Here is a 13,799-nt window from a genome sequence, read left to right on the forward strand (position 1 = left end):
CAAAACCCATGAAAGAGACTTTGTTTATTGTTCATGAGCAAAGAAACTTTACTTCAACATTTTTATTCCAACAAAACCTCACCAACATGTGGGTCCCATCTTTCCTACAATCCCATATTCTCACCCTTTTTCTTTTTTTTTGATCAATCCCACATTCCCACCCCACCTTCCCCTGGACAAACGGGGGCCTACAAGAAAGAGTTTAGGTGTACTATCCACATGGGGGACAGGTAGGGACAGATCTGAACCCTCTATGGGGGTGTGGGACGGAAAAATGCTGATGTGACACTTCAAAATCCCATGAAAGAGATTTTGGTTACTATTCATGAGAAAAGAAACTTTACTTCCACATTTTCATTCCAACAAAACCTCACCAACATGTGGATCCCGTCTTCCCTACAATCCCATATTCTCACCTTTTTTTTTTGTTGATCAATCCCACATTCTCACCCCACCTTCCCCTGGAAAAACAGGGGCCTACAAGAAAGAGTTCAGATCTGCTACCCACATGGGGACGGGTGGGGACAGATCTGAACCCTCCATGGGGGTGTGGGACCCACGCAAGTGATCTCTCTTCATCGTAAGTAAAGAGAGAGACTCGGGATTCCATCCCGTATTGTGATAATCTGTCAAAAAAATAAAATAAAAAAAGGTATAATTGCACCACTGCCCCTCAACCCCACAATACCCGGTTCCAGTCCATGCCTCTTCTCAATGCCACTTTTTTAATTTGTATTCCTTTTTCTCTGTTTTTTTAATTTTTAAGTGCAATTCAAGGGCCGATCGGCCATCAACTCTATCATGCTAAGGAGACTTGAACCACAGATCAAGCTCCTATCTCCCAAGGGAGTAACGAACCATCAAGCCTTGGATCAACGCCTTTTCCTCTTCACACTATAGTGGTTGTTGCATATAAATTCATCACAGTGGAACCTATATACCCTTTTTATTATTTCTTAATTATCAAGATAATCATGAAATCCATTATCACTTTAAAGTAAAGAACCAGTTTATATATAGACTATGTACCTCTTTCTTTTTTTTTAATATAAGAAAAAGTGGGCAAAATTATGGCTCGTGATAGAAAAGGAAGGCAAGTTAATTGTAACATAATTAGGCTCTTAAGGGAAAAATAACCCATTTAATGGTACAAGTTGGGGAAAGATTGTTGGCATGGTAGACACAGAGACCAAAAGAAAAAAAAATATCTGTATGCTCAGCTATGATAAACACAAACCATGGAAGAGAAGATAAAGATGGAGAGGATAAGGAGAGGAGGAGAGGAAGATTCAAAAAAGAAAAAGAGCCATTGATTAATAAAAGACCTCACATCATTTAAACTAGTGATTATAAAACAAATGGCTTCAATTAGACCCACCTAACATTAGAAAGGGAAGGAAATCAGGGAGAGGGTTGGTCAGGAGAGAAAGCTGAAGAATCGTGATTCTTTTGGACACTCTAGCTCAGTGCTTTCTTTGAGGGGGATAAGGAAGAGATTTAAAGGGTCAAAAAAAGAAAGAAAGAAAAAAAGAATCGGATTCGATAAGATTGTGGAATGAGAACATGAGATATTAATAGAGAAGGAAAGTAGCTTTGTGTCCCATTCATCCAGAGACACCCAAAAACCATTCTTGTATTCTACAGGGTTATGGGTGCGAGGGAGCATTTGTTCCCTTAAGAATCTGGTTTTTATACTGAAGCTTCTCAACAATTAGTCCTCTACTCTCTTGATTATGGTTTTGTCAATCTTTTGATTCGATTCTCTTTCAAAGAACACTTTCTCACTAAATATCGAAGGGGGAAAAACCCTCAGTTGATTAGTGTTATATATATTTACATATAAACGAGGGCAGGCGTGGGTGCAATGTTAAGGTTGCTCCATTACAGTCTAGTGGTTGCGGGTTCAAGTCAGGAAACAGCCTCTCTGTGAAGTGAGGGGATAAGACTACGTATATTATGACCCTCCCTAGACCCTAGAATAGTGAGAGTTTCGTGTACTTGGGTACTACGTATATTTACATATAAACCTTTCATTTACTACAATTGTAGAATGTGCAACTTGTTTAATTAGATAATTTTGCTTTAAATTCACTTTGGTTGTGTTTGTTTCATTGAAAATATTTTACGATATTTATTGAAAATTGATATAAATTATATAAGAATTGAAAAAAGGGGAAAATGCTTTACTGAAATATAATACAAAGAAGGTAAAAATGTTGTTTTCCCAAAACTGTGATAATATTTTACCAATATTGGTATTCCTAGCACCCATAGAGGATTCCACTGTTTTCCTTCACCCATAGTTAAGAAGAATCTCTTTAGCCAGTGATCATCTTTGTTTTTGGATGGGGCTCTAGAAGAGTAAAATACATTTCGGACCTTCAACATATAAGGGGCCGGGGCAAGTAATGACTGTAGATTCAAGGGTGAACTAGGTAACAAAAAAAAAAAAAAAGAATTCTTTCAATTAAAGTGTTATTCATCAGGGTTTTAAAAATCGGTATCAAATTGACTGGATCCGAATCAGTCAAGACATATCCCATTCCTAAATCTAGGGTTAGGGCAACTTTGGTCCGATTCTAATTCGGAGATCAAATCAGAATCAATCGGGATCCATCCGGATATCGATTCTGGGTTTTAAACTCTGATTTTCATACAATCTAAGGCTGCTTTTGGTATACATTCTAGGTTGATTTTGCATTCTCGGATGACAAAAATAGTTGTTTTATCATTTGAGAATACGAATCGATCAAGAATATATTCCAAACACAGCCTAAAACTAGCATTAATGTCTCAATAAGTGGTGTTTTCATAGAACTTAAAACTACCATTACATATTTATATTGGAAGGAAAATGTTTGGTCATTAGATTATCATGATCCCACTAGCCCAATTTCAAACTAGTTGAACCAGGCCTACTAATGAGGAAAAAAAACAGGGATTTTAGGCCATCCCTGATCAGGTCAGAAAGTGTCTAACCAATACAAAATCCAAAATCAAATTTGTGACAGGGTAGAGAAAGATTCGAGAGGGACAAGGATCACATGAGGGATGATCAGGGCTCTTAATATAAGGTTGCACTCTGATTCTGGTTTTATTTGTTTATAGAATATTGTTTGGGTTCTTAACTCTTACATGTCTTATTGGTTCCTGAATTATAAAGACTGAAACTGAACCCACTGTCTGAGTAAGTCATTGCTGAATACTTGACCGTTGCTTTGTCCCATATTATTTTTGAATCACAGATTTTAGAATTCTTCAATTTTGTCTGTGAAACAATTAAAAATAATCAGGAACAATAAATTTGTAGGCCATACCATAGTAACCGGTACCTTAGTGTATGACTGTGAGAAGGAGTGAGAGAGAGGTGGGGCAAGCTTAAATTGTTCCATAAAGAACTGTGCATCCCACCATGGCCCAAAATAATAGCTGAAATTAAACAATGACAAGCACAGGACCCTATTATTTAATGAGGATGGTTAACAGTTTTCTTTATTAGGGTAAGGTTGCTTTTAGGGTCGCACTACAATGCACCGTTAGATGCTCGCACTGCAGAGTATTTTAATCCGTCAATTTATTAGAATTAAATATTTTAAAAAAAAATTTAAAGAGAGAAGAAACTTAGATATATTATTTTTTCATCTAAGATATGTCCTTAAGGGCCATGGCTCTTTAATGAACTATAAAGATAGAATATCCCATGATGTACACCAAAAAACTGAGGGGTGAAGATGGTGAAGAGAAAATCTCTTCAGTCATGAGATTTGACCCCGTTAATTTGATTGAGGCAGGATATTTTGGGCCTTTGTCAATAGAGGTGAATGATTAATGATGAGTTTTATTGTTTTAGGAGTCCAATTATAGTGTCAAATCATCGCATGTAGATTTTCCCTCTCTCAATTCTTCCCTGGATGACAAAAAACTTTCGCCCCACTTTTTTTATGTTAATGTGAAGAACATTACACAATGTGGATTTAAAAACATTAAAAAAAAAAAAGATCGAATTCTTTTCACCTATGATGAAAGAAATCCCTTACAACAGAACCGAACCATACCATTTACCAAACGATCCAAATTGTGATTATGAGACGATTTGATTACGGTTTCTACCCTCAAACAATTAAAACCGAACTGAACCGATTAACTCCCTGACCGGCTACGCATCTTTTTGTTTCCTCCCTGTCCAGTCTCTCTCCTCTGGCCCAAGCTTAAAAGCAGATCATGCTAGCTCGCTTGGAAGTTCCTCCTCTATCTCTCTTTTCTCAACAGTCTGCAGTCAATATTGCACCGAATTCATAAGCGTCAAAAGTTAAAACCAGAAGTGGCGTTTTGTGATCAGAACCCCTTTTATCAGAGATGAAAGGAATTGATCTCTTCTGTGCATCACCAGCCTCAACGGCCATATGTGTGAGCATGGAGAAAAGCTCTGTGGTTCTACAAGGTGGCCGGGCCATCGATCGCCACAATTACCCTCTTAGAGACGCAAGAAGAAGCACCAGAGGTCTTCTTAATCCATCATCCTCATCCTCATCTTCCTCTCACTCTCAATCTCAACCACCCACAAATTCCAAAGCTTACCCTAAAAATCAAAACCAGAAGAAGACTGATAAGAAACGCTCTGCTAAGGCTACCAACCTCATCACCCCACCTGGTTCCTCCAGATATCTCTTGGGCGAATCCTCTTTCTTGGAAGTTTATTCGGATTTTGACCCAATCCCAGCATGGATTCCTTCTGAACCTTCAAGGCCTCTTTCTCTCAACCTTGATGATTCCCCTGCTTTGAAACCTCCTTCTTCTTCTTCTTCCTCCTCGATTACCTCTTCATCTCTTACATTAAAACCTTCTTCTTCCTCAACTCCCTCACTTCCATCTCCTGCTTTAATACCTTCTTCTTCTTCAACTCACTCCCGTCACCAGGTTCGTCTCTGTTCGTCTCTTCTCTCTCTGTCTGAATCTCTCTGTATTTCTCTGTTCTTCTGTTATTTTCTTTAATAATTGATACCTTCGTGAGGTATTGCAGGTTGTGGTTTTGAGGGTGTCATTACACTGCAAGGGCTGTGCAGGGAAAGTGAGGAAACATATCTCTAGAATGGAAGGTAAATTTGATCGATTGGGCGTTAATTTCTCTTACAAAATCATGCAAATTTCGAAATTTAGTGGGTGTTGTTCATGTTTCTAATGCTCTTTCGTCTGGTTAATGTTGTCCACAGGGGTGACATCTTTCAGCATAGACTTTGCAACAAAGAAGGTGACAGTGATCGGAGATGTGACGCCATTGGATGTCCTCGCGAGTATTTCAAGGGTTAAGAACGCACAATTCTGGCCGTCTCCATCGCCGGCGCCTGTCCCGTTATTGGTTGGCTCGACTTCCGGACAGAATCGAGGAAGAACAATAATGTAGTTTCAGAATTGGATCAGGGTTTTATGTGTGTAGTCTGTTTGAGAGAAAATGGAGGCAAAAGGAAAGATGTTTGGTTCTCCTTCTTATTATCCTCTCTGCTCATCATGTCTTGGAAGAATCAATGGCGTCTTTTGGTTATCGTTAATTTTGTCTCTGTTATGTTTGGGAAAAATCCAATTAATCCAATAATCCAAGCACTTACCACGCCTTCGTTTCTACCAATGAAATCGCTTCGTACAAAGGAAATATAAATCCGTTTTCTCTCATTTGTAATAAGATCAAATGGGCTTTTGACTAATATTTAATACTATGAAGCACCCATGAGCAATTAATTAAACCGTGAACATCTTATATAGATGCAAAGCTCGAAAACTAATTCTCCGGTCTTCCTTTGCCCAAATAATTACATAAGGTGTGACAGCCAAACGGTTTTTATGTTCGGATAGAGCCCGCTGAGAGGGACAAAAACAAATTTTCCTGCAAACCGGACTCTAGGGATTTTCCTTGCTGCCCATAATTGTAGGAGTCAAAATGGGATCTCGCTATTTTAGAAAAAGGGGAAAAGAATGTTACTTGGTCATGTGGCTCGCATTTCTTGTATTTAGACGCAGAAAAGCATGTGTGAAAGTATCGCATTGTGCCCAGGGAAAGGCAAAAATTCCAAATAGGTAGAAGCGTGTGGCCAGCATGCACGTGCAGGCTCTAAAGGCCTAGGCAACGATCTCTTTCCCTTTAGAAAATATTATAAGGTTATGTTTTGTATGCATTTTTGGAATATGGTCTTGGTTGCTTTTGCATTCTTAGACGATAAAAACAACTATTTTTGTCATTTGAGAATGCAAAATCGACCCAAAATGCAATCCAATAATGCATACCAAACACAACCTAAAACTTAAAAGAGTATTTGCGAATACATAGAAGGAGATTATTCCATCTTTGTGCATAAGATTGTCGAGCAGCAGGGTAACTTAATAGAGAAGAGAGAAGGTAATGTGTACTATCATCCTCTCAAATGCAATACATTATCTAGTACACCTTTGAAGTGCATCAGACGATGATCACTACACTTGAAAGGATAAAAATCCAATGCACAAATGAGGTGCACCGCCAAATACACTTTAAAACAGTACACAGCACTTAAGGGGATAAAATTTTGTATAATTTCCTCTCATAATCACCCTCCTCTCCATTAAATATGACGGCTCTTTTCTTTCTCCTTGTTAGATATATTGTTTGACTATTAAGTATTAGTGTGGGCCTGTGGGGTGTACAACATAAGCGGGGAAAGGACAATGTGTAAATCCCTCTCCCTTTATCCCGCACCAAATTTCCACTTATAGTAGTAACTTTGATGTGCTATTATTTAAAGTATTTTTTCTTTTGTAATTAGCGAATTTCCAAAATATATGTTTTGTTGCTTCGCACATGAACAGGAGACACAACGAATTTAAACTGAGGACCCCCATCCATATTCCCTAGCTAAGTGGCCAGGTTGTGGGGTTCCAGGCATCCTTGAGTTCATCACCTCAATTTAAGAACTGATACCAACTAAAGAAAAGCCCACCCATCCACCTTAAAAAAATTGAAATCCTCTCTCTCTCTCTCTTCCAAGCTAGAGGTATCAATCAGTCGGTTCGACCTGGTTTCGATTGGCTTGAATCAGTCTTTGGATTCAATTGGGCCAAACCCAAGCCACCCTGATAAGAAAAAGGATGCGTTTTGGCTTGGTTCGGTTTCAGCTTTGTATTGGCTATCGGGTTGGGTTAATGGGCTATTATCTTTTGTTAATTGATTAGTACGGTTCGTTTTGGAATATTTAAAGAGAATTATTAACAAAACCAACTTTTTTATTGATGCTTTTGCCTTCTTTTTTTCAGATTTTTTGTTTTTATTGGGTTTGGTTCGATTCTCAATTGGTTTCGGTTTCAATTGTCCAAATCGATCGGTCCAGACGATTTCAGTTTCAAACAATTTGTCAAAGTCCAGACCGAAACCTGCCCTATAAGAGTTCAGTTCTTTTAGGTTTGGGTTAAACCAGTCAGTTTTGATTGGTCCGACCAGTTCAGGTTGAAATTTGACAACCCTGAGAATTCAGCCCACATCTCAAATATGATCTTCCAAATTAACATTTTCAGTTCAGAAATGGACCAGAAAGAGCGTATCTCAACCATGCATATAGCCCATAATCCACTGGATCTTCTCTCATTTATTTTTTCATCCATCTGATCATTGGACGGCTGGCATAACAATTCTAACCGTTGGATCGACAGATGAGCATGTGGATCACCTAGTTTTAAACCCTACCAAATTTATAGTTCAGTAGTAGGGTCAGGTCATCCAGGGATCAACTTCAGGTGAGCCCTAAAGTATTGGCCTAGGATGGGCTTCGACAACTTCTAACCAAACGAATACTTGAGCCAACGGCCCAGCCAAAGTAAGCCATGTATAGATAGGCTGGACTCAAGCAAGAACAAATCTTTGATAGGCCCATATATATCTGATGGACTGTAAAATATGGTCCATAATTTCTACACTTTCAGTAAAATCACAAATATACATTGTTCCTCATTAAACTAAATTTTCATTTCTTTAGTTGAAGGGAAAAAGTTCCCTTACAGAAAACTCCTTTCCTTAGTTGAATTACAATATCAAAACTGGGGATGTAGCTCACATGGTAGAGCGCTCGCTTTGCATGCGAGAGGTACGGGGTTCGATACCCCGCATCTCCACTGCTTTTTTATTAGAAGGTCTAGTTCAAATAAGAAAAGTGGTGGGAGTCATCTATTTTTCTGATCTGATTCTCCTCATTAAATTGAGTGTTTGTTTTTCCGAACCAGGAGGCCAAGGCCGGAAGGGGGCCGGGGAGGAACTTGTGATCGATATCATCTCATCTGTGGTTACGTTTGCTTGTTGCTTGTGGATATTCGTTTCCTGTTTCGGTTCTTGGAGACTAATGGAATCCATTGGAGTACATGGCCATGGTTCTTAATTGAGAACATCATGAGGTAATTAAGTTTGAGTATATAGACTTCGAATGGGTTCTTAAAATTAAAAGTAATTGGTGAAGTTGGAAAGAGTTTATAATTATTGTTTCTACCCCAAAAAAAAATTTAATTTATTGTCTCCTTTGTGATAAAACCTTGAAAGATGAAAAGTTGTGACAGCGAATTGGGTTTTGATAGTCTTGGCTCAAGAACAGATCGAACTTAAGAACAGTTACACTGAAACATAATCAAACAGATTTCTGCATATCTATCTCTCTCTCTCTCTCACACACACACACACACACACACACAACACACACAGTGATTTGATTTGAATTTGACATTAGAAACATATTTGCTCTATCAAATCCTAAGCACACATTAGTAAGTGACGTAAACCGTAAACTGAAGCAGAGTCTCAACTCCATCGGTGGAATTCTGATCAGTAGAAGGAAGGGTCTTGACGGCGGCATATCCCCTGGCATTCACATACTTTCCCGTCCCACCCATGATAGCAAGTTGCGACTCCGTCACTGCCGTTCGATGAACCCCTAAGAAACTCAAGCTATCCGCATAACCACCGCTTTCAAACATGACGGTGAACGCCATTGTCTGACTGGTTCCATCCTCCGAGCTCACTACATAAAACCCCTGTGCCTTCCCTACCGAACCCGACCCTAACTGCTCTCCGTCTGTCACCTCATCGTCTATCACCGTCATCGTTCCAAACGTAAGGTCCTCAAGCGTGTTCCCCGCAGGCATCTTGCCACCGTTGGCTACCGGAAACGTAGATCCACCACCACCACCGTTGATCAAGTTGTTGCCGCCGTTGTTTTGAAATACAGTGTTAGTGTTACCGCCTAAGCCGGTTAAGAATGGAATGTTGTTGTTGTTGACGATTCCATTGTTACCGTTATTGAGTGGAACGCCGCTGTTAACGGGAAGAACTGCACCGTTAGGTCTAGCGAATGGGAGTTCACCGTTGACGGCTGGGTTGGTGACGATTCCGGTGACTGCTCGAGCTGAGGGGTTTGTCCCACCAACAATGTCATGCATGAAGAAGGACATAGGTTGTTGGTTTGTACCTGAACCAACCACGGCTGAACCGGCCGATGCGGATGCAGTTGGGCCGGCAGCCACGCCAGCTGGTGGGAGTGAGACAGTGGCAGCAGGTGCAGCCGAGATAGGAATTACTTGGGTGACAGAAGGTTGGACCGGACCAAAAGCCGGTGCTGCAGGGATGACTGCCGGAGTGGGTGGCAAGACTTGGTCTAGAATGCGAGCGTGGGTGGTAGTGGTACATGCGAGGGCAAGGGCTAGCAAGAATAGATGGGCAATGGCCCTGTGCGAGGTGGAAATGGACTTGTGGAACTTCATGATAAGATGGAAATTGAGCTTTCTTCTTTGTGAATGGCCTTCTATATCAGACTACTTTGATGTGTGACTTAAGAGAGTGGGAATGTCAATTTATAGATGATGAGTGGAAGAGGAAGGAAAAAACGAAAGAAGCAAAATTAATGGAGCTGGTGCTTACTGTGTTTCTTCCCTCGAGATGGTGTGTTTGGTTAGAACCTAAACCTCAGTGTCAACTACTATGAACTATGAAGTAGTTAAGTGACCTCAAATCTCTTTAGATAGATGACCGGAGATTGCAAGAACTTGGACACACTAGAAAACGATCAAAACCGCTAATAAGGAATCAAGGTGGTAACTAGGGACTGTGATTCTCACAAAACGTTGGAGCTTTTAAGCTGGCCCGGACTATAATATAATTCAAGGAGTCAATACAATGATTTAAAACTTGGTGAGTGGGACCAATTTTTCTCGATTGAATTTTGTAAGTCTCTTCACAACTCCAATCAAGTAAAGTATTTTGGGCAAATTGGATCAAGTAACTCAATGATTTAATCAAGGTAAGTTGATTTTAAAGTCAAAAGAAATGAACATTTCATCTTTCTAATAAGTGTTATAAGTGGTTTGAAAAAAAAAAAAAAGGTGTTATACATAGATATATTTAAGAAGAGGGTTCTAAGACAAATGAAGAAACTCATTTTGAAATCTGACAATAGAGGAAGGGGCATTTATGACATATCACCTCTTACATAATCAGTGATATGTGAGAGAGTGATCAATTTCATTTTTTGGGCTGCCATTGTACAAAACTTTTATCCTCATATTTATATCAAAAGTTTTTTGTTTCCCACTATAACCCGGTCGAATCCTTCTCATAGGGGAGACAGCCCTAGTATCAAACCACGAATTCAAACTCCTACAATTCTCAAATTCAGATGTTTGGAAGAACATTCTAAAGAGAATCACCTTAGGTTAAAGTATGCTTAATGTAAACATAAATTATGACTTTGGGCTTAAAAAATAAAAATTCTTAACTTAAAAGCCTATTGGATCAATCATTGAGGGTGTTTCTGTTCATCATCTGTTAATTTTAACTCAAGTTATGTTTGGAATGCCAAAAAAAAAAATGAAGAAGAAGATGAGAAATAAATATACATAAACTTCCATAATCGCTTCCAAAGCAATTGTACATGATGACTTTCACTTAATCGCTATTTCTTAACGGTTTTCAATCTATTTCAGGTAGTCCTTTCTGTGATTCAAACCCATAACATGGTATCTGACTATGATACCAAATGTTAAGTACTTGATTGATACGCCAAAGGCTTCAGTGCTAGTGAAACACGTCCCTTAAATGAAACTCCTTAACCTAGCCATCCCCTACTAGGATCATTTTCCTCTCCAACAGTCCCATGATTCCCATCTACCCAAAGCCTATGAAGCCATACAGAGCAGCTCTTTTAGGAGCTCAGTTGCACCTCCATCTGAACCACAAGAACTCTTAACTAAAGTTTCCCAAGCATTTGAATGGAACCTCATCTTCCTCTTCTCCATCTCCTCCAAAACAAAGGAAGCATCACTCAACCTCCCACCCTCACAGAGTCCAATAACCAAACACCAAAATGTCTCTAAGCGCGGGCAGTGCCTATCAGTGAACATTGCATTCAAAACCCTCAAAGCTCTGTCGAATTCTCCAACCTTGCAAAACCCATCAACCATCATCCTATACGTCGCAGAGTTAGGTTCGCAACCTTCGATCTGCATTTCAACCATGGTTTTGTAAGCCTCTGCCGCCCTTCCTTCCTTACACAAGTAATTTATTAAGATATTGTACGTTACCACATCTGGCTTAAACCGCCTCTTCTTCATCTCATTGAGTAAGGCTTTTGCATCCTCAATCTTCCCTCTCTTTCCGAGATCCGTCATCAAAACCCCAAAATTCACTAGGCGTGGTTTGCACCCTCGGTACTCCATATCAAACATCATCTTTCTTGCGGCGTCATATTTCCCCATAGAGCATAAACCCTCCATCACCAAAGCGTAGGTGACCGCATTTGGGTGTTTCCCTTTCCGGGACATGTCTTCCAGCAAACTCTTGGCCTTCTCCATATCACCCGTTTTACACAGAAACCCAATTAAGCTATTATAAGTCACTACAGTAGGTTGGACTTCCCTCTCGAGCATATCTTCAAACAGTTGGCACGCTTGTTCCCACTCGCCTTTCTCAAGCCAAGCTTTGATGATAATGTTGAAGGAAACAGAATTCTTCCGAAAACCCATCTTGGATGAGCGGTTAAAGATCTCTTTTGCATCAGCGATCCGACCGTTTTCGACCAGGACGTTGAGGAGGAAATTGAAGGACTGTAATGTACGAGTGCAATTGAAAGAGGGGATTCTATGGAAGAGGTCGATGGCCCTCTGGGATAAATTGGATTTTCCGTAATGTTGGATTAGAGCGATAAAGAGGGTCTCTTGGCACCGTATATTGTTGTCTCGGATGTAATCGAGAAGAGTCTCAACTGCTTCGAAATCTTGAGAACGAGCAAGTTTGTAAATGAGAGCAGAATAGGAGGGATAGTCGTGTTTGAATCCCTTTTGTTGATATTCATGGAAGATGGTTAGTGCATCATGTCGGTCATCAACTTCCTTGAGATGGGTAACAAAAGGAATAGGCGTGCGAGGTTTTGGAGAGGCTTTACGAGGCAATCCATGGCGGCTTTTGTTTCCAGGTCTGTTTGGACGAAGAGTGCGGTATGAGACTGATTTGATCGAATGGTGAAGTATGCTTGTCCGTGTCTGATCGACAGTTCTTGTTCTCAGTGAGAACATGGAGGAAAGTAATGACCAACAGTGCACGAAGCCGCAGCCATTTACAAGCAGCAAATGTTGTTAAATTCACAGCTCTCATTATCAGAAATCTAGATTGTGTTTGGAATGCATTCTCAAAATAGATTATGAGTTTAGAACCCATTCTAAAATTTAATTCTTTTCTATAACCCATTTTAGGCGCTCACCCCTACGGTGGGAGTAAAGGTGCAACTTTATTTATTTATGAAAAAGTATTTCTAAGAGATATTTTCACATTAAATGTTATATATTTATCTCACATGAACTTTCCCCTATTTAGAAAACCTTTTCTTCACCGAATTTGGATCCTTTGCAGTCTGCGCTCAATTCACAGGCCACCTCGTAGAATTAATGTTGATCCAATGGTTGGTAGATGGTGGTCTGACATTTTTTTTTAATTTTGAGTAAAAATTTTGAATTTTGAATTGTCGTCATCTATCAACCATTGGATCAGCATTAATTCCACGTGACGACCTATGAGTTGAGCGCAGCACGATGGCCGTTCAACTCCAAGCCGTAGAGGATCCAAATCCTTCTCCATCCCCTTGTTGGTGCGCTCCCCCTATGCCGCTTGTTATCTAATATGAACTATCAAACAATTCATGATTCCCCTTCTTGAGTTAATTTTTTCTGCCATGAGTATCAATATCTAGCTGTACCGATTGGCTAAACATAAAACCAGCCGACAAATATGTAAAATTGGTCCAGTTTCAGTATGGGCTCTATATACTTTTGATGTTCAATCAGCCTCGATCTGGGTCGGTTAATCTGAAGAGGGACCCGAATGAATTAAACCAAAAATACTGAACCTGAACGAATTGAAAATAAACCGTAAGAAACCAAAAATTGTGATTCAATCTAAGGTCTCCTGACTCTTCATGTGATTCACCAAAAAAAATTAGGTCTCCTGACTTTTCAAACGATTTACAGCTTTTAATCCAGGTCTTAATCTTGGGCCAGGTCCATTCATATATGGACCTTTGAGTCCACAGTTTCTACATGTGAGCCAAACCTTTATTTGATTTGGAGACTGGATATAGGATTAATTAAAGCCTTATTGGCCTGAGGATCGAGCCTTGATCTAATGGAATATCATTTTCAGTCTGGGCAACTTTAGTACCAAAACCTTGCCTCAAATGATTGTATAACTAACTTCAAAATATTCTAAATAAGATTATAAAATTATTTTAACAATCAAATCCTTTTGATTTGAA

At 39.6% G+C, this 13,799-nt stretch overlaps 3 protein-coding genes and 1 non-coding gene across 4 annotated transcripts; 2 read left to right on the forward strand and 2 right to left on the reverse strand.

The window, feature by feature from the left end:
- The first annotated feature begins 4,271 nt into the window (after positions 1 to 4,271).
- LOC122649120 (protein SODIUM POTASSIUM ROOT DEFECTIVE 1-like) lies at positions 4,272 to 5,404 on the forward strand. The gene is made up of 3 exons (XM_043842486.1): positions 4,272 to 4,917; positions 5,021 to 5,096; positions 5,211 to 5,404. The coding sequence occupies exons 1-3, from the start codon at positions 4,357 to 4,359 to the stop codon at positions 5,399 to 5,401; spliced, it is 828 nt and encodes a 275-aa protein (XP_043698421.1). The 5' UTR covers positions 4,272 to 4,356; the 3' UTR covers positions 5,402 to 5,404.
- A 2,653-nt stretch (positions 5,405 to 8,057) lies between these two features.
- Positions 8,058 to 8,130, forward strand: TRNAA-UGC. Its single transcript has one exon. It is a non-coding gene; the product is annotated as a tRNA-Ala (tRNA).
- A 599-nt stretch (positions 8,131 to 8,729) lies between these two features.
- On the reverse strand, positions 8,730 to 9,814 carry LOC122648489 (dirigent protein 10-like). The gene has a single exon (XM_043841694.1). It carries the CDS (start codon positions 9,760 to 9,762, stop codon positions 8,767 to 8,769), a length of 996 nt encoding a protein of 331 aa, XP_043697629.1. The 5' UTR covers positions 9,763 to 9,814; the 3' UTR covers positions 8,730 to 8,766.
- A 1,347-nt stretch (positions 9,815 to 11,161) lies between these two features.
- Positions 11,162 to 12,592, reverse strand: LOC122667986 (pentatricopeptide repeat-containing protein At1g07740, mitochondrial). Its single transcript, XM_043864497.1, has one exon. It carries the CDS (start codon positions 12,565 to 12,567, stop codon positions 11,173 to 11,175), a length of 1,395 nt encoding a protein of 464 aa, XP_043720432.1. The 5' UTR covers positions 12,568 to 12,592; the 3' UTR covers positions 11,162 to 11,172.
- Between the last annotated feature and the right edge of the window lie 1,207 nt (positions 12,593 to 13,799).

The sequence above is a fragment of the Telopea speciosissima genome, chromosome 1, assembly GCF_018873765.1.
Source record: "Telopea speciosissima isolate NSW1024214 ecotype Mountain lineage chromosome 1, Tspe_v1, whole genome shotgun sequence".
Lineage (NCBI taxonomy): Eukaryota > Viridiplantae > Streptophyta > Magnoliopsida > Proteales > Proteaceae > Telopea > Telopea speciosissima.